At 46.7% G+C, this 25,691-nt stretch overlaps 1 protein-coding gene across 2 annotated transcripts in view; it reads right to left on the reverse strand.

Annotated features, from left to right (window-relative positions):
* Positions 1 to 17,519, reverse strand: part of Kcnj6 (potassium inwardly rectifying channel subfamily J member 6) — a 187,227-nt gene extending 169,708 nt beyond the window's left edge. For both annotated transcript variants that reach the window (XM_036203567.1, XM_036203566.1), the window contains exon 1: positions 17,480 to 17,519. In XM_036203567.1, coding sequence (XP_036059460.1) covers positions 17,480 to 17,510 — 31 coding nt within the window. In that variant the 5' untranslated portion in view covers positions 17,511 to 17,519. The remainder of the gene's footprint in view (positions 1 to 17,479) is intronic.
* Between the last annotated feature and the right edge of the window lie 8,172 nt (positions 17,520 to 25,691).

A 25,691-nucleotide genomic window follows, 5' to 3' on the forward strand; every position in this document is an offset into this window, starting at 1 on the left:
TCTCCCGTTGTGAATTTTAAAGGGAAGCCTCTCTTCCCCTCTACACTACATCATGTCACTCTCTTTGTCACACACACACACACACACACACACACACACACACACATACATACATACACACACACACAAGCACACACACATACACACACACACATACATACACACATACATACACACACACACACATACATACATACACACACACACAAGCACACACACATACACACACACACACACACAAGCACACACACACACACATCTGTCTGTCTAATACTTCTCCCTCCTACCTTGCTGCCTGAGGCTCTTTCTCCTAATAAACTTCATTCCTGAATGGAATTATGTGTCAGCTTTCCTTTCCGTGGCAAACTGCTATGGCTTTATCATCTTTTATTGTATCTAATGTTATTGCCAGAATGTATCTGTGTAAAGGCTGAGGTTTGCTTTTAAAATGTCTTCCAAAGGCTGTGTGTAGAAGGCCTGGGAGGTGGCGGACCCAGGAGGCATGCACTTGAAGAGGACTGTGGGACCTTGGTCTCTTTTCTTTCTGTGGCCAGGAGGTGAAGGCTCTATTCTACCTGCTGTCTCCCGCCATGTCCTATTACTCTGTCACCCCCCCCCCCAATGGGTCTGTCAGACTAAGGGCTGAAATCTTTAAAACTGTGAACCAAAATTAAATAAACCTCTTATCTTCATAAGTTGGTTGTCTCAGGTACTTTGTTATAGTAATGGGAAGGGTGTTATTGTTGTGTGAAGAAGTCAAAGAATGTGACTCTGGTCCAGTGAGGTGGCTAATCAGATGTTAGCAGATGTAAAGGGCATTGAGGATGGACCTTCCTTCCTAATCATCAGCTTGTCAAACCGGGAACCGAAACTGTGGGACACTGCTGATTCCTGCTCAAAACAAGGGCATCTGAGGCCCAGGTCTGGCCCTGAGTGGTGAGGTCATCCTGGACTACCAGAAGAGTGTAAGATGATTACTGGCTGAGGACTTCAAGTAAAGAACAAAGGCATAGAATGGTCCTCTCTCTTAACAGCTGCTCTGGCTGAACCAGGAAGCTTCCCAGGAAGCAGTGTTTTCTGGAGTCCTTAAGATGAGTGTTTAAACAGGAATTCCCCTGCCGTTGTCTACTGTCGATCCTTGAGAGCACCCCCACTTCACCTTGTAGGAACTCCTACCTATCTGCACTCTGTGTCCCATCTGAATCCTTTTTTTTTCTGAGACAGGGTTTCTCTGTGTAGCTTTGCACCTTTTCCTGGAACTCATTTGGTAGCCCAGGCTGGCCTCGAACTCACAGAGATCCACCTGGCTCTGCCTCCCGAGGCGCCACCACCGCCCGGCCCATCTGAATTCTTTAGTGGAGGCCAGGAGGACCAGGAAGCCGAGAGGAGGCTAGAGCAAGGTTCTAGAACACTCCTTAACTGCATACGACAACTCCATTGTAAGGTGTAGCCACCTTGGATTCTGCAAGGTTGGGGCTGTTCTCTGCAGCTGTGCCCTGACTTCAGGTACCAGTTGCATACCAGGAGTCCCAATTCCTTTCCTTGCTTGACTTTTCTCCTCAAATTCTTGCTACAAATCCTAATGTTCTCATTGGCCACCCCCCCCCCCCCCCCCCCCCCCCCCCCCACCCCCCACCCCCCGCTTAGGTTGGGTAGCACAATGATTAATCTTGCCTGGATCTGGAGTCAAATGAGCTCCACACCCCTGAGTAGGTCTGTGAGGATATCTTCTGGAAAGATTAGTTTCATCTAATCCAGGGTGGGCAGCATCTTCTGGGGGTTACGTGGAGGGTTATGGGAAAGTCTGTTGAGGGAGCCTGCTTGCCCACGTCTCTCACTGGGGAGTGCATCCACCCCGCCCTTGCTGCCACAGTCACTGTGGCTGTCATCAGAACCTAGCTTCTTTGCCCCTCCAATGTGGACCAGGGCCTCTCTTCTTCTCCCCCAGCACCTGACTGGGACTCCTGAGCACCCAGGCCATGGACTAGCAGTTACCGGTTCTTAGCTTCCCCACTGTGAAAGTAGCCGTTGCTGGAGGACCCATATAGTGCCACACGAGCCAACCTGATAAGGCTCCTCTTAGCATGTATGCATTCTATAGGCTCAGTTCTTCCAGAGAAACAAAGTGCAGCACAGTGGTCCCTATGGTCGTGGGCTCCATCAAGTAAGGATTAGCAAACAAAACAAAACAAAACAAAACAAAAACCACTTTTCTCTGCTAAACAGGTACAACCCCCTCCCCCTCATCATTACTCTCTACATAACAGAGTTCCACAACTATTTCCACAGCGCTTAGGTTAGGCGTGACAAGGCATCTAGAGGTGACTTAAAGAACCTGTGAGGATGTTTGCAGGCTCTGTGCATCTACCACACCACTTCACATGAGGGACTTGAACATCTGAGAAGGTTTGGTGCCTGGAGGTCCTGGAACTGATCCCCCACCCATGCAGAGGGATGGCTAGTTACAACTCTTCTGGATGTTTTATGATGAAGGATGCTCATGGGTGAGTCTGGCAGCACTGAATTCTGCAACTACAACTCTTCAGGTTCTACTACCCAGCACGAACAAGTGAAGCCGGGATCAAAGCGTTGGTCCCACAGTCAGACTCAAGTCCCCCTTCCCTTCGCAGAGGTCTTGCTTGGTCAGGGCATTCTGAAGCCACCCAGGCCCCTTCATGGTTCATCTTGTCAGTATAAGGAAGACTCTTTCACTATTAAGGAAATCCATGACTAAGAAGTTTTGTTTCTCAGTGTCAGAACCAGGGAGCCATAGCAGATGTGGCACAGTCTATATGACGTCACAGTTCAGGGATGGTTGACAAGCCTCTGACAAACCTTGTCTCTTCTACAGAGTTAGATACATCATGGTCAAAGTTCCACCCTCTCTCTGGCATTACCACCAAATAGCATATCTTTAATCTGGTCACTTGTCTTGACTTCTGCCAAGTGCATCAAACTACTGAGGCATGTGAGCCTTGTCCCCCTTCTAAAGCTACAATTTTAATTACTTTCCCCCTAGAACTCTGTCTCTCTACATTCTTGTTCTTACATGGGAAAACTGTTCCCTCAGGATGGGTGTTTGGACATGTTTACCGCTTCTGTTTCTTTCCCCTTACCTGGAACCAATAATGGATTTACCCCAGGATTCTCTTCCCCAATGTGAGTGGAGGTCAAAGACCCCAGAGACTTCCAATGAAAAACTCTATTACTTTGAGGACTGTGTGTAAAGTTCTGAGTAGACCAGACCCCAGATGGGCATCCCACCTTCAGAAGCCATGAATTGATGAGACAAACGGAATTTTCTAAAGCATTTTTGTCTAATCACATAGTCAAGCAACATAAAGGCCCCTGACTGTGGTGATTCACAGTAAAAACTTCAGTGACTGCACTGGTCAGCAGCTACCACCTCCTCCTGGCTCCCAAATGCTCTCCTCTGGCTCCCCAAAGGAAACCCCTACTAATTAATCAGTCACCCCATTTCAGAAGGTGGCTCTTTTCAATTAAAATCTCTACCAATTGTCTACTCTTCAAGACATTTATACCACCATTATCTGAGCCGTCATGAAGTTTCAGGGGAGAAGTATTACTGAGCTTGTTTGATAAAACATTGTTAACAACACTTCCCAGGAGACAGTGAGCTAAAATGCACCTTGAACTGACTGCCTCCAGGCGAACCCGTCTGGAGGTTGCCCACCTGAGTGGTAGTTTTACAGAGCAACCCTGATGGACAAGGCATGTAAGAATTCTCTTTATTATGTGGAGTGTCAGAATGAGAAACTGGTTTTCACAGTATAGAATGTGTGGTAGACAGTCAGGCCTCCTTGTGGCTGTACGCCAGCAGATGATTCTTTTCCCTACTTCAAGACCAGATACTTGCCAGGATCCTAAAACCAACTTCATGGTTCCCTGGAACCTGGGATTCAAGTTTCAGGAAAGCCATCTTGCCCTTTCTTCTAGAAGTTTCTAAATGACCATTGGTGTGTCTAAAGAAACTGTGTAATGATGCTCTCCCTGACACTGAGAGATCGCCCAAAGAATGCTCAACAAGAAAAAATCTTGTGTTTGTCTTTGAATTAGATGGCAGTCTGTGGCTTTGTTGGACTTCTCTAGTGAGGAAGGTCATCTTGTGGTAATTGAGATACATTCTGGTCTCTTTCTGAGGATAAAGAACTCAGTCACTGAGGACAGGATGCTCTGTCTAGAAGTCAGAGTCAATTGTGTGTGTGTGTGTGTGTGTGTGTGTGTGTGTGTGTGTGTGTATGTATAGGAAGGCTGGGGTTCAATGTTGGATATCTTCCTCATTGTTTTCATTCTTTGAAACAGGGTCTCTCTAAACCCAGAACTTATGGGTAGAGTGGCTGGCCAGGAAGTCCTAGGGATCCTTCTCTTGATACCCCAGGGGTTACAGGCATAGCACCATGTTTTGCTCACATACAGACTTTTTATGTGGATGCTGAGGTTCTGAACTCAGGTCCTCAAGCCTGTGTGGTGAGTCAGGGCTTCCTAGCACTTCCTGTCCCACAGAGCATCACTCATCACCCTCCTCACATGAAATACTGCCAGAAAGGGGAGGCCAGACCAGCTGAAATGTTGCACATGGGTCCAGCACAGAGGCAAGATGCCAGCCAAAAGAGACAGCAGTGGATATTCCAAAAGAGAGTGCAAATCAAGAACTGTCACGTGAGGTGAAGGCATTCTTTAGTGGTAAAGAGTTCAGTTTATCAGCTGGGCAGTGGTGGCGCACGCCTTTAATCCTAGCACTTGGGAGGCAGAGGCAGGTGGATTTCTGTGAGTTCAAGGCCAGCCTGGTCTCCAAAGTGAGTTCCAGGAAAGGCACAAAGCTACACAGAGAAACCCTGTCTTGAAAAACAAAACAAAACAAAACAAAAAAAGTTCAGTTTATCAACACAAAAACCAGGCAGCATTAGAGAGCCTGCATATGTAAGCAAATATGAACAGAAGAAAAACAAAGATTCAATAACTGTAGAGGACTCTATTACTCTGCTTTTTGGCAATGGATTGATCATCTCAGTAGAAAATTCAATATGGAACCACCAGGAATGAGCCACACTCCAGACCTAATGGTCCAAACAGAAAAACACAGAACATTCCATGTAAGCAGCAGAATATGCATTCTTTTCAAGCATGTGCAAAGCAGTCTCCATATAGATCAGTGGTTGGGACACAAAGCAAATCTTAATAATTTATAGGCATTGCGATCACAAAGTTGTTTTTTTTTTCCAGCCACAGCAGTTGAAAATTAGGAAGGCTAACACCAGGTAAAGTGGAAAACTCATGAGAAAATCAAACAACATCCTAGAGCAACCACTGCATCAAAGAAGAAACTTAAAAGGTATTTAAAAATATCTCCTGACAAGATGTTTTCTATGAAAATGGAAACAAGGCATATCAAAATTAATGGGAGCTAGCTTAATGGCTTCTAAGAGGAACAAGTATGGCAATAAATATGTGCATTGATGAAAAAGACCTCCACATCCAGAACCCATGCCTCAGGGAACTAGAAAAAGGAAGACAAACTAAGACCAAACAACAAGAACACAGCCGAAAGCGGAACAGAAGTGGAGACTGTAAAACAATAGGACCAAGTGTTAGCCTCTTGAAAGGATAAATGAAGCAGAACACAGTTTAGCTGCCGTAGGAATGAAAAGGAGGAAGGCCAAATAAAGCCCTAAGGACAGAAGGCGTCAGAGTGTCACCCACCAAGCACAGAGCTCACAGAATCAGCTGTGAGTGATGATACAGGGACACACTGGATGAACCGGAAGAATCCAGTGGGTTTCTAACATCTAAACACCCAATGAAGGCCTTGAAGAGTCATCAGTTCTGAGATGACCAATATCATGTAAGGACAGGAAACCCATGACCGAAGACTCCCAACAGAGAAAAGCCAGGGACCAAGCTTGTCCACTGGTGAATTCTACCAAACATTTAGGGAAAATTTAATGTTCATCCTTCTTGAACTCTTCCAAAAAGTTGAAGAGGAGAGAACACTTACAAAAGAGATTTCTGTATTTTTAAAAATGGTTATTTTTTTAAAAATTGACTTTATTTTCCTTGATATTAACAAATAAACATTATTGTTTTAAAAATATTTTATTCTTTGAGAATTTCAGTATTTTGATTGTATTTACCCATCTCCCCTAACTCATCTCAGATTTACTCTCTCTCTCACTGCAGAAGAACAGGCAGAAAGGTTGCAAGAGCCAGAGGCAATGGCTGACTGAGGTTAAGTACTGTTTTCTGGACACAGCAGGGTAGCTGCTGCCCTAACAGAGCCCAGGATCCCCCCAGTCCCTCCTCTGGTCCAGGAATGCGTGGCACAGGGCAGGCAGATACACCTTGAGTGGAAAGGGTTTCTGCTGCTTAGCCACACAGGTGGAATGCAAGTGTATTCAGAGTGAAGCATCACTCGTGAAAAAAAGATGACATATTAGAATGTGGACCGTAGTAGACATTGGTTAACAGCTCTTTTTTTTTTTTTTTTTTTAATCTCCTATAAACTTCTGAAATTACAGAACATATGACCCTTGGGTCTTTGAGAGAGTTCAATATAATGTAAGCTGATAAGACTTGAACCGAATAATCTTACATTTAAAGAAATTTTGGTGTGTGTGTGTGTGTGTGTGTGTGTGTGTGTGTGTGTGTGTGTGTGTGTGTAGGGGATAGAGGCCAGAGGTCAATGTCAGGTGCATACTTCAGTCTCTCTCCACCTTATTTTTTGAGATGACATCTCTCCCTGAACCTGATGCTCACTGATTTAGCTGGAGCCTCATCCTGCCTCCAGGCATGACTCTGTGGGATGGCAGGTACTTGCTACCACAGCTGGTGTTTACATGGGCACTGAGCATCCACAGGAGGTCCTCATGCTGATGTGACAAGGACTGGATGAACCAAGACATCTCTTCAGCCCCAACGATGCTAAGGATTCTTACCATGGCCTTGATAATGATAAGCAAAATGTGGTGCAAGAGACATAGCAAGGCTCCATTTGTTCTGAATGCCCAGCAAGAGATAATTGCTGTTATAGTTATTATGCATTAACTTTCACATATAAATATATACTAAATGAATAACATTAGCCTTCAACACATCTATTAGCTCATTCACACACATATGTACATTCAATGTCATAATTTATTATATATAGTTGTAGACATGAACACAGGTATTGACTGTAATGCATGTGCCTATTAGCTCTAACTCTGCTGGGCTGTTATGTGATGCTCACTTGCAAAAACTGAGAGAAGAAGCCTGAGTGATTTGCCACAGTCCACCTCCATGTCTCTAAAAACCCTCTTATCTATAAGGCTTCTTATAAGTTCATGGAAGAACTTCACCCTCAGAGAGGTTTACCAATTACCTAGAAACTTTTATGTCTATAATTCTGGGCCACCAAGCAGTTTTCTGAGTCAGTGTTTAAACACCGGGATACCACCCCATACACTTGAGCCTGAGATTTAGTGTCTTCTGAGGAGAGCAACATGAAATCAAACCAACCAGGAAGATGCACCAGACATGCAGGAGGCCTGCTCCTGCTGTGCAGAGTTCAGCACCCCATTCTCTGTTGCCTTTAGAGTGATACTCTAGAAGGTTCTGTTCGCTTGCCAGGTGTCCTTTGTTTTCCTCTGAGTTTAGTTGATCTCAGTCCAGGAAGCCTGGATGGTTCTTTACCCTGGTGAGCTCTGGAAGCCCATAGACTGGCTTGGTGCATGTGTCTGTCACAAGGATGAAGAGCCAAGTTGGGAGATGGAGTGAAGAGGGCTGTGAGTAGGACGGGTGTGTAAGGTGATAAGAGGGTAGCAGATTATCGATAAAAAATCCCTGAGGGACCCGGATCTGTCAAAGTGGGCTGGGCTGGCTAAAAAGCCAGCTCCAGTTGTCTTTGGTTGCTGCACTCTGAGGTGTTGGAGCCATTAAAATGCAGTGTTCTTTGCTGCTCACCCTGGCCATCTGCTCACTCCCATCTGCAGAGCATCATGGGAGGCTCAACTCCCTTGAACATGCCTTGTTTGTGGGTGGGCTGTATCTTTGGTTGGCTGCTTAGGTATCCTGTGGCCTTGCTCAGGACTGTGACCTGGGTATGTTGATCATCCGAGCATTTGTTTTCAGGTTCCCTTTTGCTCACTGAGGGTGTGGAAGAAAGCTTTGGTACCTCAGACTCTAGTCACACAGGCCAAGTGGGGCCCACACCACCTTGGGGGGACCTCCTCTCTCTTTCTCCTCTGTCTAGCTTGAAACCTGTTGTTCTCAGAGGTTGATGCGACAGCGAGGAGGATGGAGCTGTGGGAGGAAGGAGTGGAAGGATCCTGAGCTTGGCAGGAGGTGGGAGGCGGGGCAGACTCTGAGAGTCAGGTGACAGCTTGTGGGAGGAGGGAGGGGCTGGACAGTGAGGTGGGGTGGATGACAGCTTGTGGGAGGAGGGAGGGGCTGGACAGTGAGGTGGGGTGGATGGCAGCTTGTGGGAGGAGGGAGGGGCTGGACAGTGAGGTGGGGTGGATGGCAGCTTGTGGGAGGAGGGAGGGGCTGGACAGTGAGGTGGGATTGACAAAGGGATGGGGGAGGGGAAATAGGAGAAGTGTGGGGCGAGAGTCTAAAATCTATTTACTGTCTTCTTTGGACTGCAGTAAAGGCAAGTAGGAGGTGGAATTCTGGACCCCCTGTGAGCAAGGGCTCCAGCTTTGGAGAGAGGTCATTTTGCCTCTGGTCTGGAGTGGACAAGAACCCTTAGCCCCATTAGCTTAGAGAGACGGCTGCAGAGTTGGAAGTGTCGTTGCCAGGAGTGGTGATGTCTACCAGTAAGGAGGTGGTAGAGAGGCTCAGAACTTCGGAAGTGGTGGTCCAGAGCATGATCCTGTGAGTGGCGGTGGCCTGACGGTGGCAGCTGGCTCAGGCCACGGCCTCTTGGTTGTCAGACTGGGCTGCCTACTGGTGACACGTAGCTACTTTGCCTGTGTTCATTCACTGTAAAGCAAGTGAAGCTTGAGCAAAGACCATGGTCCCTGTGACCCTGAGTGATGGAGGTAGACGCTGAATGAATGAAGTGCTGTGTGGAGGCTTTGCCCATCACATCGGTGCCTCTGGGACAGGGGCCGATGGGGACAGATGAGGAGGGCAGGAGGAGACACAGATGACCCCAAGCTGGGTTTGACATGAGCAATAGCTTGGAAAAATAAATAGTGAGGACAATGGTTATTTTGAAAGTCAATAGGCAGGTCCTAAAAATTGCTGTTTGGAGAGGAATGCCACTCATCCCAGCTTCCGGGACAGAATGACAGCTCTGCTCTGGAGCCAGCTTCCTCTGCCACCCCCTCGCCTGCTCTGTGTCTCTGCCAGTCCCAAAGGCTGTGCTGTTTCCATCTGTCCTCATGAACATTGCCTCTTAGGTCTGAGTCTCAGGTGTATCGTAAGACAGAGATGCTAATGGCTTAGTCTTCTCCAAAGTCAGGAGACCAAGCAGATGGCTTCCAGGAACGGCTCGTGTTGGCCATTTCTGAATTAATCATGGAACAAGGAGAGCAGGAGAGGAAGTGGTTGGTGTAACTGCCAATGGAGCTTGTGGGCTTGGGGAGGGCGTGGGAGCCAGGAACAAACTCTGTCATTAGTGTGAAAGGAAAAACAGGGGCTACCTGCCCTCCCTCCCTCTGCCCCCGCCCTCCCTCCCTCTGCTCCCGCCCTCCCCTGCCCTTCCTGCTTCAGCCCAACTTTCAGTCTCTTAACCAGGAATGACTATGTCCCCTCTCTGAACCCCCCAGTGCAAATTTAGTGATGTCTGGAGACTCTTGGCTCTCATTTCTATGAGGAGGGTGCTACTATCACCTAGTGAGTTAAAAGACAAGGACACTGCTTAACAGCCCGTCATGGGTAGGGTCACACCAGCCTCCAGATGTCTTTGGTGCTCAAGTTGAGAAATCTATTTATTTATTTATTTATTTATTTACTTTAGTATTAGAGAAAGACTATGGGGGGGGGTGTCGGAGAGTGATGTTTTTCACCTCCTCAGCTATTTACCAGAAGGTAAGGGTCCCCATGGTTTCTAAGATCCAAAAGGGAAGGGTATAAACTTGAGGAAATGAGTCTGCTTGACAGATGCGCTTGTTGATTTTGTTGTTTTGTGTGTTTCCAGCGGTGGCAATTCTGTGTGCGTGTGGACCGTGGGTGTCATTCATCAGGTACTGTCTACCTTGTTCTGCGAGGCAGGGTCTCTCACTGGAACCCGAGGCCAACTCATCAGGCCAGGCTGGCTGACCTAAGCACTCCGGAGAGCTGGAAATACAAGCATGTACCACTACCGCTTGCTGTTCAATGTGCTTTCTGGGAATCCAGCTCAGGTCCGCATGCTTGTGCAGTGAGCATTTCACTGACTGAGCCATTTCCCCAGCCCAGAAGGTCATAGGCCTTACAGGGAAAAGATAACGGTTTCTCATATTGTAGACAGGTAAGGGACTACCCTCGCACCTCTTCTTAAAGGTGAAACTGAAATGACACATCATGTGAAGGCTGCTCTCCTGTGATCTGGGAGCCCGGGCAGTGCGTCTCCTGTCACCTGAAGGTGGCCCCTCTTAGCGTCCATTCCGTATGCCCGCCTCTCATTGTGTAGTTGGAGTTGTAGTGGAGACAACAGGAGCAGTGGTGTGGGCGAGAGGAAGCCGAGGGGGACAGTGCAGGCGTGTGAGCTTGCTCTCAGAATCATAGGCAGAACTGACCTGTAAGCGGGCCTTCCAGGACCTCGTCTCAGTTTGTGACAAGACTTCATGGTAAGGAGAGTTCTGCTCCTGTCAGTGGCTTGCAACTTAACACTTGCAGGAACACCCTGCCCTGCAGAGCTCAGCTGCCCACTGCCCCTCATCAGTCCTTGCCTCTCAAAGTTCGTTTTGATTTTGACATGTTGAGGGTTAGAGGCCTCAAATGCCACCCCTGGAGCAAAAGCTGTGACTATGTACCCCAGTGGGTGGAAGGTTCTAACTGGAGATGAGTTCTGGGGTCAGGGGAGGATTGTCCTACCAGAAGGTGTGGTTTGGTACCCTGAAAAGAACTGAGTAATTGGGAAGGACGAGTTCAAGGTCAGGTGCATTTTAAATGATTCTGTAGCTCTCTGTGAGCATGAGCCTGAGAGGTGGGTTTCGGCATTAAAAGCTGTGCTGACGGTGGTAGTGGGAGATGGCTAAGTGCTACCGAATGGGCCTTGTGGTAGTTTGAATGTAATCGGCCCCCATAATCTCATAGGGAGTGGCACTATTGGGAGGCGTGGCTTTGTTGGAGTGGGTGTGGTCTTGTTGGAGGAAGTGTGTCCCTGTGGAGGCAGGCTGTGAGGTCTTTTGCTTAAGCTTCACTCAGTGTCACAGTGGACTTCCTGCTGCCTTCTGGTCCAGATGTAGCCAGGACCACATCTGCCTATGCCACCATGCTCCCCATCATGATGACAATGGACCGAACCTCTGAAACTGTAAGACACCACTTCAATTCAATGTTTTCTTTAAAGATTTGCTGTGGTCATGGTGTCTCTTCACATCAATGAAGCCCTAACTAAGGCAGGACTGGTACAGCATGCCAATGTCTGCAGAGCCCCAGAAGCGTTGGTTTTTTTTTTTTTTAACGGTGGGAACATGTGGCTTCCTCCTGCTGGCCTGCTCACACCAGCCCACTGTACAAGGGAAGGGGGCACTCTTCCCTCATGGTGGCTGACGGTGTGACAGAAAGAACTCTAGAGCAGTCAAGCCCATACCTACTGTTGTGCAGACCTCAAGTTTAACATAGGAAAATCCACACCTACTGTACCAGCTTCTTATACTCTTCCTGCTGCAGCCCACACTTCCACCCCTGCTTTGGCGGGCCCCTCTCTAAAAGGTCAAGGCCCACGAAGCTACATCTTGAAGTGCTCCCTGCCCTTGGTCGCTCCTGCCAGCCACCACCTTCTCTGGTGCATGGTAGACCCACCCTTGGGTGCACGCAGTCTCTCAGCTTGTCTGCTCTCCAGGCTTCCAGCTGCTTTTCTCTACTTTCATCCAACCTGCAATCTGCCATAATACCTTTGTAGAACCATTCTGAAACGCTAACCCACTTCTTCAAGTGCCACCCCCCCCCCCACCCCCCCCCCCGTACTCACAGGAAGATGCCAAGCTATTCACTGCCATTTTAGGATCTGACCTTCTGTCTGTGGTTGGTGCTCAGCCTTGCTCTGAGCTGCTCTTCTGTCTTGGACCTCCCATGCTGTGCTATTTGTCCTACATTGGATGCTCACATTCTCATCAGCAGCCTGCTGGAAGCCTGCTCACCCTTTAGGTGTCCTTCAAGTCTAGGGGCATGCTAGGGTCTGAAGGAGGAGCCTTGCAGGCCTGTGCCTGCCTCCTGTGTCTACCTGTTGTGTGGCCACGTGTTCCCAGAAATCTAGGTGTTAGTGCCTCAAAGGCTACACATGAAGGAACCCGTCTCCTTGCTTTTCCATGCCTTACCACAATGCCAGAGTTTTACCAGCTGCTCCTCTTAGGAGACATGATTAAAAACCACTTTGCTTTAATAGAGCTAATTTAACGTGTGGTGAGTGTAATCGGTTCCATCTCCTCATTTCATTTGACAGGAGAAATTTTCAAATCTGAGCTACATTTGAGCTGCCTCTTTAGTCAGGGTAGGAATTCCGTTTACTTTGAAGTACAGGGACAAGATCTCTGAACACCTTCTAGGGCAGGTCCTTGGCTCTGGAGACTACTCGTCTCTCCCTTGGCTAGATATGGACAGTTTCTGAAGCCACTGAATGGAAGGCTGCAGGCTGCCACTCTGTACTTTCTTCCCAAAGGGTGCTGGGTAGTTGTTTCCCTTTACCAGGATCGGTGTTATGATTGTGATGTGTCCATGTGGGATGCACACACAGAGCAGGATGACCCCTAGAGATGACCGTGAGGACCACAAAGGACACTGGCTGGGAAAGGAAAGGTTAAGACACATGTGCCTGAAGAGAGGCTGGCAAGATGGAGACAGAAGACTGCAGGTTAGCTCTAGGCCTCTCAGGATCCACCATGTACACATTGGGAGACTCCCATCTATGGAGGCAGCAATGCTCTGTAAATATGCTGTTGTTTGGGAGAAGAGGCAAGAGCGTAATCCAGGATACTAGCATGGACAGCATGGGGACCTCATGCCACTGGAGAAGGTACCAGTCCAAGTCCCCAACCCCTTTCATCCTTTCAACCCCATCACCTCACACAGGGTCAGATCCTGACTGCAATCCCAACATATTCCCACAAGCCCTGAAGCGGGGGCCAGGAGAAACAGCAGCAGGCAGTGACCATGAAGCCATTTACTTAGAACATTTATGCAAAAACAGCCTGCACAGGTATTGAGAGTGACTTTAGAGACCTTTGGGTGTTTGCACAACCCTATACTTCTAGTTTGCCATCATGGGACCTTGGCTTGAGAGCTCATGTCAGGACTTAGCTGTTCCAGCTCTGATGATGGCACAGATTGAGTCTTTGTGTGTCTATTTATAGACAGCATTTAGCTCCACTGGGCTCTGTCTTTCAGATCGATTTCATTCAATGGATGGGCATTAAAGTCCTGGGTGCTGGAAGGGCAAGCTCAGAGCAACTTCTTCCACTGTGAGATTTCTGGAGGCTCCTTTTTTACTTTTTAAAAATTATTTCATTATTTTGTGTGTGTAAGTGTTTTGGCTGCATGTATGTCTGTGTACCATGTGCATGTCAGGTGCCTGTAGAGGCCAGAGGAAGGAGTCGGATCCTCTGGAACTGGAGTTACTGAGAGTTGTGAGTGGCAGCAAGGGTGCTCAGAATTGAACCTGGGTCCTCTAGAAGAGCGGTTAGTTATCTTAACCACTGCATTGTCTCTCCAGCCCTGGTCTGTTCTTTTGAAATAGGGCTTCTGACAGAGCAAATAGGAAAATACCTATTTCATAGATAAAAAAAGAGATTACAGTTTTAAGGGTTATTTAAAAAGCAGCCATCAGAAGGTTGCAAGGAGGTGGCCAGTATGGTCTGTGCACTGTGCTGAGGTTTAGAGCCCACTGGCCTCTCCTGTCCCCTCTCACTGCCGCCTCTTTGCCCCTCTGTCTTCCGCTTCTCTTTGTGGTTTAGTCTGTCTTCTGAATTCTCTAATATAAATCCCCTGTGTTTCCGCTTTCTCTGTTCCTCCATGCCATTCCCCTCTCACTCTGTTTTTATTTTCCTCTCCTCACTTGGAAAATAAGACATAAAATATTTTAAAGTATTATATCTATTAAATATAGTTGCTTTTCATTGGACACAGTGATCTATTGATATTTTTGCTTCTCATGGCTGAGGGTTTTGAGGTAGCTGGTTGGTGGCGTGGGATAGGGAGGAATGTGTGGGTTGCTGAGTCCTCAACAGCATTTAGATAGATAGTATGAGAAGCTCTACCATTAGTTCTCATCAAACATAGAGACGATCTGCTAACCAGATGGCTTCTGCTTGGCAGTGTGTCAAGTGAAGTGTTTACCAGCTCTGAAAATCCATTTCAGAGCACCGTGTCCTGGGCATCCGTGATTCAGTTTATGTCCCCTTTCTCCGGTGGCCACGGATGCAATGTTCCCACTCATTTTATGGAGTGGTAACTGTTCATTCTCTCCACAGTTTATTGATTGAAGCTCCTTACATAGTGATGCTCCTCCTTCCTTATCAATGTTTTAAGCAGAGTAAATATGCAGTTGTATCTTTCATCATTCATGAGTTTAATTTTAATATCATGTTTATTTGTTAACCCAGGATTCTATTTCATGGAATCTAGAAGAGGTCCAGTATGTCTGGTATACTTCAAAAAGTTGGACATCTTTCTAGGAACCAGGGAACTGCTATATTTGGACATGATCATGAAGTCTTTTCTTAAGCCTTAAATTTCCTTGTACTTTGGACATAGCTGTGATTCCCCCCTAAAGACAGAGCAATTTAGAACAGCTGTCCCCTTTTCTCAAGAATTCAGACTTTAGTTTTGATCGTGTTTTCCTGAGGCAGAGGAGCCAAAGTCACTAGAAAAATAGGAGATGAATCTGAAACTTGACACTAACCCCGCGACAGCCAAGAAGGATCCCACATCAAACAAGACAGCAGTCTTAAGACACTTTAATCACAGTGGCCAGGACCGTGCAATACTTTACAATTTCGTTAGGAGAGTTAAGACATAATATTAATCGCATCTGTAAGTTTCTTTTTTAAAATTATATTTGTGTTTTAATTTTACACATCAGCCATGTGTTCCCCTGTCCTCCCCCCTCCCACCCCACCTGCACCTTCCCTCCAGCTCCTCCCCTCCATTCCCATCTCCTCCAGGGCCAAGACTCCCCTGGGGATTCAGGTGGAGCTCCAGGAGTCCAATTGTCGAGAAAGAGGAGGAGGGACTGTAAGGGTGCGAATTGTCGAGACCAAGATTAGAAAAGCACAGGGACAAATAGCCAAACTAATGGAAGCACATGAATTATGAACCAAAGGCTGTGGAGCCCCCAGCTGGATCAGGCCCTCTGGATAAGTGAGATATCTGTAAGTTTCTAACAGAGGTTTTGTAATGAAGTTTAGCCTCATGACCTGTGTTTAACACTCTCTGGCTTAATTTACACGCACATTAGAGACTAGATTCCCATTTGTGGACAGTAGCACTAGGTTCTTAGCCATTACTATTTTAGCACTGTGGAGCTGGGCATAATGGCTCCTGTCTGTAACCCAAGCACCCACTAGAGTGAGAAAAGGTTGCAGAATTAATAAAAAAAAAAAGGACAATTGGAAAACAGGAGAGGAGGAGGAAGATGATGATGATGATGTATAGGTCATTTATATCGGTCCTTAAGATTTAGAGATCAGAACTTAGCCTTTGAGCTGCGGACTGTGACAGAGTGGCCATTGTCCACATTCCTCACCCTATTTGTACCGTATTGTGAAAATTGCATGATTCTGTTTCTTGCCGGACCTGACAAGAACACACTTTGAGAGGCTTTTACTTATAAAGACTCAGTTTGTGGGGCCTCAAACCAAGTAGGAAATGTTTTCAACATGTGCAAGACCACACACAGGTAGAACAGGGTGGAGCAGTGAGTGAGCAGGGCAGAGGATGTTACAGAAATGAAGAGCCAAAGGAAGCTTGTGCCTGATTCTTCTGATCATGCAACCCTTGGTTACATAATGACGTTACAAGATGAGGACCTGTTTGCACTCATGCAGAGGTTTGAGGTCAGGAGTTAAAGTAAAGAAATAATAAAGAAATTCTGATATCTTATTTAGGGACTGGAAGGTATTAACATTTTTGTATTATGCAGTAGGGAGTGTGTTTATTCCTGAGTGAATATATATTATTGACATGGGCACCACAGTGTCAAAGACCAATGCCTCAGCCCTATAGAAGCAGTGACACTTTTCCTGGGTAAGGCTTGGAGGGATGACAAAGCCTTCCTCTGGCCGGGGTGTGAGTGCTGAGTAATGTTTACATCCTAAAGATTGCTTTCCTGAGGAGATAAGTGAAACCTACCTCCTTGTTCAGCTATATGCAACAATCCTGCCTTCCCGTTTGACCACATAGAATGAACACGCTGCGTTTCCATCAGAGCTAGTACAGCCCACCCAACCTCAGCTCTTCTCTGTCTGTATGTTTGTCCTTTACTTATTCCCTCATTGCTCCTAGTGAGGGTCCCAGGACCCAAACCATGTAAGGATGAGGCACTTTGCCATAGAGGAATACTCAACCTTAGTAGTCATACCACCAAAGGATTAAAAGAAGGCAGTTCATCGCTCTGATGATAAGGTTTGCAAACCTTCTGGAACTGTCCACGTGGAAACTGGATGCATACTTCCAAAAGAAACAATAGTCAGCCCATTCCCTATCTCCATGGCTTTACTATTTACATGTCAGCAGACAAAATTGCACTTGTCATTTCAAGAGTGATTTATTATAATTATTTCCCCTTCCTTCTTAAAGATGCTTTGTGGGTTCCGTTCATTCAGCTTAAGAGCTTAAGGCATTATGTCACAGATCTATTCAGAATGGAAATACTGCAAGCTGCTTCTACTTCTGGCACTCTTCTTTAGTCTGTTGGGAGCTCTGAATGACACCTGATAGGTGAGACATGACCCATCACTGTCCTCTTTCTAAACCGCTCAGCCCACCAGACAGGCACACATAAAACGTCACCCAACTTGGGCTAAATCTCTAACAAGTCAGATTGTTGAACTTATTGCAGATTCCCAACCCCCAAAGCAGGAACACAAAATGAATCTATTTCCATTCTTTAGCTCCATTCGTGGGCAACAATTTTAGTTCGGAAACTTGATCCCAACCAAGATGAACTTTGAGTATTGTGTAAAGCAACAGGTAAACACTGCAATGTCCTGGGTCAGATGGGCCTGACGGGCCTGGGCTCTCCCAGGGATTAAAGATAAGCACGGGGCAGACAGGGTTTGCTCTATTTCTCCATTCAAAACCAGAAGTAAAGAATAAATTTTGAGTTACTCACTCATGGATTCGGTTAACTTGGCCATGGTCATTTCTTCTCTGGGTGTTTCCTGGAGGAGAGAAGACAAGACACTTGTGAGATGTGCCTTAGAGATGAACAGAGGGGCATGCTGCAGCCACCTCCCTCTTTTTCTTTTCCCAGGTCACACATATTACAGCTCTGTTGCCAGAAAGTCTCTGAAAAGAGGATTTTTAGGGCATTAAAAAAACGTTCCCATTGCTCTTGGCAAGTGTGTGCCTGTCACACTGATCTTGGAGATATATATATATATATATAAAATTGGTGACGCACGACCAGTTTTCAAAACCTCTTTGACACTGGAGTTTTGACATCCATATGCCAAATTTTTGCTCTCTATTTTCCCTCATGGAATCCTTTTTTGTACTTTTAGAGATGATATTTTTGTAGTCATTTAGTTTCCAGAAAACTAGATAGATTTTACTCATCTTTTGTCTTACTCCTTAGGTTCCTTCAGGATTCTGTGAAAGTCATTGTGTTTGCTTGATGGTTTTCCGACCTTATCTATTTGAGCTGAAAATGTTTTGTTTCCACCAGATATAGGTTATAACCCACAGAGTCTGAGAGTCACGCTGATCCACCCAGAGACTGAATTTGTCCTGATTAAACTGGCCTCAGAGCTGTCGAAGTGACAGCCCCTTTCTGAGAACCTCTCTCCTGTTTCTTCAGATGTCTCTGGGTTTTCTTTACTTCCTCAGTCCCTAGCTTGAGCAGCAGGTAAGACACCAGTGACACTGATTTTGCTTCTCTGTAGCATTGCTTGCCTGTCTGTGAGACTCAGACATTCTCTCCATAAAATACGGAAGATGGAAAAACTGCTCTCTCAGAACTCGGTGCCCAGACAAGGTCACAGGAACATCAGTGCATGTGCACGTGTGCACCCTGCTGGGCACGTGGAAGTTATGAGGCAACCTCAGGTATGAATCCTCAATGTCTGCTCATGGAGACAGTTTCCATGTTGCTCGCTGCTGCACACCCTAGGTTAGCTGGCCTTGCAGTCTCTAGGGATCTGCCGCTCCCTCCTCTCCCTACTTTGTTGGGATTATGGAGTCTGATTTATGTGGGTTCTGTGGATCCAGATTCAGGCCCTCATGCTCGTGTAGCCAGGGCTTTACCCATTGGACCCCCCACCTCCCTGCCTGCCACCCCTGGTCCTTCAGCCCCGCCACTTCCTGGTCCTCCAGCCCCATTCCTGCATCTGTGACTCTTTACCAACATGGGAAAACAATCTTATAAATATCGACACAGCACACCTGATGCTTTAAACCACTGAGTCTTGAACAGCAAACACACATTTTCCCATGTCAGTAAAAGCATATGACATCATCATTTAATGGGTTTCATCTTAGGGGAAAGAACTTTCTTAACCAGAAAAATCTCCATTTAATTTATTTGCAAGAATGTATTCCTTCCCCCATTTCATTTATTCACTTATTTTTTTTTGCTATTTTATAAAATGTAATATATTGTATAAATGTAATTTTATAAAATGTAATGTAATGTATTGTATAAAACAAGGACAAGCATTGCATCTTGCTCTGTTATCCCACATGGAGACTATGTTTGCTAGTATACAAAACTGCCCTTTCTCTCTGTGTTTGCTGGCTGCCCATGATATCCGCACCCTACTCTCCATCTTTGACAAAATGACAGGTATAACTTGGTGCCTTGTTGTTTTATACATTTTTTCCCTTGGGCCATTATTTGCTTATAAATAACGACAACCTCTGTCATGTGCCAATTGACTCTTGGCTTATGACAGTGTTTCAGCTCCTCTAACATCAACATTTGTGTTCTAGAAACCCAGGGTAGCATTTCTGCTTCCCCCATGGCTAGTCCTGTAGGATGCTGAGCATATTGCAGCTGCTTGGCTAGCACCTGAATGGATCCTGCTGGCTCAGGGGTTGCAGCACAGTCCGCAGGACCTTCCTCCATCACTATTCCCACACCGAAAGGCGGCCACAGGAATCACACAGCCTATATTCACAACAACAAAAGCAAGGCACTGACTTTTATTTACCTAGCCCGTTGTAGTTTATGGAGAGACACCGAGAAATGGCATGTGTGGACCAGTGGAGAGGCTGAGTGTCTGGAGCACAGACAAGACAAGGGCCAAGAAGAACCTGTCCTGGCAACACTTGGTCACATGAGTATGCAAAGTGACAGCTTCTGGGCCAGTGGGCCTCAGCAGGCTTTGACAATGCAGAAAGGACTCAGGGAGTTTCAGCCCTGGCCTGCAGGAGCCTCCTCAGCCATTGAGGCTTGGCTTCCCTTCTCAGCCTGACTCCACTGTTGGCCTCTGAACTCACTCTGCTTGTTGCGTCCACACCCTTAACTTACTCCTCCTGTGTTGGCCAGCTCCAAGTTCCTTCAGACCTCACTTGGACACTGTTCCCTTCTTCCTGGTCCAGAGGGGAGGCCCTCAACATAACACAGTGTGTTGGCTAGTTTTATGTCAACTTGAGTCATCTGGGACGAAGGAACCTCCACTGAGAAAATGCCCCCACAAGACTGGCCTGCGGGCAAGCCTGTGAGACATTTCCTCCTTTGATGGTTGATGTAGGTAGTGCCACCCCAGGCTGGTGGTCATATATGCTGTAGGAAAACAGACTGAGCAAGCCACGAGGAACCACCAGTAAGCAGCAGTCACCCATGACCTCTGCACCATCAGCTCCTGCCTTGAGTTATCACTATGACTTCCCTTGGTGGTGAGCTATGAGCTGTAAGATGACATAAACCTTTTCCTCCTCGAGTTGCTTGTGCTTTCCCCCCACTGACCACAGATATAGGAACCTTGTCTAAGACACAGAGACACCAAGGTCCTGGGCATCCTGCCCTTAAAACTTCCCTTCAAGTTGACCTGTCTCCCTGAGTGTGACTCAGCCCCTCTCACTGCAGGGCTGCCTGCCATGCTTCGACCTGCTTGTCTTCCTGATGGGCCAATCCTTGGAGCTCTTTTTCACTCCAGTGTGGTGGACATCTTAGTCTTCGAGATACCAGATCCTAATTGTATCATCATTTTCCTCTTTCCTGTAGCTAAAGGGAAACTCTGACATTCTGAAAGGAGGGGTCTGTAAAACCCTAAATTTAGCTATCTCAGACTGACTCATCTATAGCATAACGTACAGTGGAAATCATGACATATGTTTTGGGGTAAGTAGTTTAGTCACTCCGTGGATGTCTTTAAACTCCTTCTGGCCCTCCCTCATTATCAGAAAGTTGATGTTTGCAATTACATGGCATGTGGACCCAATAAAGCATGCACATTCCATTCTTGGTCCCAAGTCAGTGAGAGCTCTGTGTTCCAAGCTGAGGCTTCCCTCCATAGTAAATGACTTCCTGGATGTTGCATTTGCATTGCTGGGAAGAGCCCAGTGGAACTGGAGGATACTCTACTAGCAATGATCAGGTTCAGCCCCACAGAGATGGCAGCTGACAAAACTAAATCCCAGTAGAGAGCCTCGCCAGGAGAGGGGTTTCCAGCGACCACCCACTTCCTCTTTCTCCCCTACCCCCGCAACTCACTTGTCTACACCTGGTCTTCCCAGCCGCTGTCTGCTTGGCAGTTTTTTCCCTTCCTCCACCTTCAACACTGAAGGTGGGTTTTAAATTCCGCCCCCCAGGGAACCCTCAAAAACACAAACTTGCCGGCTGGTGGTGGCTCCCGCCTTTAATCCCAGCACTTGGGAGGCAGAGCCAGGCAGAACTTTGTGAGTTCGAGGCCAGCCTAGCCTACAGAGCGAGATCCAGGAAAGACACAAAGCTACACAGAGAAACCCCGTCTCAAAAAACAAAAACAAAAACAAACAAAAAAACCCACACAAACTTGACCTAGCCACCTGTTACAGTTTGAATATAACCTTTCTTCCCTGGGCTCATGATTTTGAGTACCGGCTGCTCATCTGGTCTCTCTGGTGGGGAGATTATGTAACCTGCTGGCCGTGAGCATGGCTGGTAGATGTCAGGCTGTATAGGCAAGTCCCAGAGATTGTAGCCAGTCCTCCATCTATCTCTCTGGATGCTGGGAACTCCCCTAAGGACCAGTGATAGACCCTCTCCAGCTAAGGTACCTTCCTGCTATGTAGACAGTTGTCCTGATGCTGTGAGCCAAAATAACTCCTTTTCCCCTTAAGCTGTTTAGTATTTGGTTATAGTGACAGGAAAGGTATAGATAGGTATTGTGCTTCACCTTCTTGGTTCTAGCTGGCTGCCCCGGGCTGCACCATAGTTGCATCCCTGCATCCCAGGGCTGTTTGTACCTTCCTGCCTGGTTAGCACCATCCCTTCTGTCTAGACAGTCCTGATTCTCTTTGTTCTTCTTCCTTACCTCTTGAATTAATCTCAAACTCCACCAGCTGCTGTCCTATCTCTGTAATTTCTCTATTTTTGACCATCTTTCTTGGGTTTAATTTGTAAATGCTATGTTCGTGCACAGATACATTCATGTATCACATTCCTGAATGGAAGGAAAAGAAACTCATGAACCCCCACTCCAAAATGAGGAGCTATGGACAGTAAATAGCTTCTGGGGGAGGCAGAGTCAGGGTTTTTGTTTGTTTGTTTTTTGTTTTTTAAGATGTGGCTCCTGGTAGGTCAACTACACTCCAGTTGATGATCCTATGTCCAGGAGTATATGGGCAGCACAAACTGGAGTCTGTGGAGGGTAGGGGAGTGGGGGTGGATCTGGGAGGTATTAAAAGGAGGAGTTGACGTGAATGTGATCAAAATACATTATATGAAATTCTCAAATCATTAGTATTTTTTAAAAAGATCAAAGGTTAGCTAAATAAAAATACATAAAGAAAAAAAACAGCCCTGTCTTGCTGAGGACAGATCCTGCCCAATCCCCAGTACAGCCCTAGAAAGGGTCTTACAGACTAGGCTGTGCCTTGCTCCTCAGTGATGGCCTTCTAAGGTGGATAAACAATCACCACTTCTGTGCCAGGGACTTTCCTGTGAAAACTCCTCTTTCCCTGGGGAGCTGTGAATGTCTTCATCCCGGCCTGTTGTAAGGCACACACTGAGGGGTTAGGGTCCTGTGTGCCCCGATCCCAGCACCCCTCAGCTACTGTGTAGAAGCTGGGAGTTATGGCTGCTTTCCCAGCCTGAGGACAAATACTGACTTCTGGCATTTCTGAAAAAGAATCTTCCTTGGAGTTAACAAGACCCAAGACTGCCAGCCCCTCAGGGTAGACTCACCAGGGGTGTGACCATGTCACCCACCACTACCCCACCAAAACAAAACACCAGGATCTTGGACCTGGTGTACTGCTAGCTGGAGGGCATCCTCCTGTAGTGGTACTCTACAGTCTGTGGAGCAGCAGAGATGTTAGAGTCAAGTAGAAACATGATGTTGTGTTTGAACCAAACATGTCACAGATGCTGAAGGAAATCTCACTGTCTTGTTAGAATTGCACCCAACCTCTCCCTGGAGCTCTGACTCTCCAGGGTAATGAGTATTTAATGTTCTGTCTGATGGTATGCTCTCTCACATACCTGGAAGTCAACAAAGGCTCAGTTGTTGCTGTGTGATTGTGCATGTGTGCATGCACGGGCATGTGTGTGATGTGTATGTTTGTGTATGTGCATATGCGGTGTGTGTTTGTATGTGTGTGTACATGAGTGTGATGTATGTGTGATGTGCATATGTATGTATGTGTGATGTGCATATGTATGCATGTGTGATATGTGCATATATGCATCTGTGTGTGTATGTGTGTATGATGTGTGTGTGTAGTATGCAGAGGGAGATGTGGGTGTGTGAAGGGAAAGGTAGGGGAGGGAGGGAGGGTTCATAGAATAGAGCTTTCAGAGGGTGGAGTAGGCTCTCCCACTGCTTGGGGTCCCCTCAGCCCCAGGGCAGGGGCACCTGGAGTCAGATCCCAACGTGTGGCATGCCCACCCCACCTGTACCACCCTGAAGCAGGCTTTGGAGGATAAAGGAGAGACTCATTCAGCCTGATATATTTTAAACCGATCATATTTGCATCTTGGATATTTTTATCTCTCTAAACTGTGCTCACACTCACTAGAAAACTGTGATCTCCTTTTCAAATTACAAGCCCTCGAAGGAACATGTCTGCTAGGTGGGAGGTAATCATGCCATTCTGTAAACTTATCTCCAAATGGACTTCTCCCCCATGTTAATACAGGGCCTCAAGACTCTGGGTCTTCAGGGTCTCTACAAATGTACCTGTGATGTCTCCTGGATCCTCCCATTTCTTCCTCTGGCCTGAGGCCATGCAAGAAGACAGATGGAAAGAAGGACATCCTCAGGTAGGCCACCAGCTAGGTGTTCCTTGCTTGTGGCATCCTTTATGTAGCCTTGAGTGGCTCTTGAGAAATGAAGGCTCAAGCATTTAAGAACCACTATAGTTACATGAATCCTAAATGGTCTTATAATAAAAGCCCAGAGCCAGATATCGGGTAAACGATGAACGATCAGAGGAAAGAAGCCAGAGGGACCTTTTTGGCGATCAGTCTGAGGATTTATGGAGACAGGATCTTCTGCTTGTGGATGAGGAGTTGGCGTGGTGAGAAGTGGCTGAGGCCATCATGCTAGGATGGTTTGAAGACAATACACATTTAGAATACAACACTGTGCAGTTATTACCTAAGTATTTTCAGAATTGAAATACTCCTTCCTGGAAGGGAGTGGGTGGCTTAGAAGACTCAAAAACTCAGACTCAAGCTGACATAGAACCATCAAAACTGTCATACTCAGGACTGGGGCAAAGAAGAGAGATGGGCAAAAGCCAAGGCTAGAACCTGGGCAAGCTCCTTGGTATCCTTGATGAGCCAAGGGAAGTGGCTGGTGACATGGGTGCAATTCTTTCTAGATGATGTGGGGATCTAAAGAGTGAAGCATTCACAACCAGAAAGTTGGCTTCCGTTGCTGATAGACTGTCTAAAGACCCACTAACCTGCTGATGGGAACGAGTTCTGATGCGCTATTGAGCCATGGGGTGTTGATAATGATAACGTTCTCTGCATTTCAAAAGCCAGAAGGAAGCATTCCAAAAGTTTAGTGTAAAGAAATGATCGCTGTTTGGGGAGATAGATGTGTTTTCCTTGATTTAAGCATCACACAGTGTACACACATATCAAACACCACATGGTACCGCATGAATCTATACAGTTATGTGCTTTTAAATACCAGTTAAAGTAAATTTAACTTTACAGAAACTCCTAAGGTAACCTCAAAATTTCATGATCTGGTGTAAAAAATGGGTGTGGGATATCTGGAGGTAGAGGTGAATCTTTTATTGTGCATCCTTGTACTTTTGGTACCATTGCAAAAAGGAACAGCCACACTGCAGCCTTTCTAAGAGCTGTGACATAGAGTTGCCCTTCTTGGTTCCCTCCGCTGTCACCACTATGGCCTGGTTGGTCTGATGGGCCCTGTCACCCTGAAGGACTGGGATGTTTCACCAAAGCAAACCCTGCCTGACACTCAGGAATGCAGGTGAACTTAGTGAAAGCTGATTTATGGACCTCACTGAGTTTGAGTGTCCTGACTCCCAGAGCAAGTCTGTGGCGGGAAGGGAGGCTTCAGAGCACCATCTCAGGAAGCCTGTTTATTGTGTGTTGAACACATGAGACCCCACTGACAGAAACAAGTTTGGACTAAGACTTAGATACTGCTGGGCACCATAGCTGCCAGCGTCTAATTCCTACTCTGCAGGCATCCTCCCTGGGGATCAAACCTGAATACCATCTCAGTGTGTTTTGTAAATTAATTTTAGGTGAGTTCCTGGAATCCTCCCCCCAAGGTAGATGGCTTCTTGGCACATTGATGAGTAACTCATCCTGCCTTCCTAGATGCCAGGAAGATAAATCCCAGCATGAGCATCGTTACCCAAGCCCTACCAAGCAGCTTTCTTTACCGGAGTCCCTGAGCCTGACACAGAGCCCTGGGAATGCCCAGGCACACTGCAGGCAGATCCCAGGGAGGCCAGATATACTGCTTTGAGTGCCACTGTCGTTTTCCCCGGCAGTTGCTCCAGGCTCTGAGCTGTACATGTTCTAGGTTTTCTCCCCAGATTCCTAGAAGTCAACTGTCAGTGTTGAATCCCAGGAGCAACCTAGTATTTCCACTCAGTCTCCCTGCCTGTGACTTATCTTGAGGGCAAGCCTTGATGTCCTTTGCTTTTGTTATGTGGAGCTATTTCTTATTGTAGATAGATGGCGATGG

This window comes from Onychomys torridus, chromosome 12 (assembly GCF_903995425.1).
Source record: "Onychomys torridus chromosome 12, mOncTor1.1, whole genome shotgun sequence".
In the NCBI taxonomy this organism is placed as follows: domain Eukaryota; kingdom Metazoa; phylum Chordata; class Mammalia; order Rodentia; family Cricetidae; genus Onychomys; species Onychomys torridus.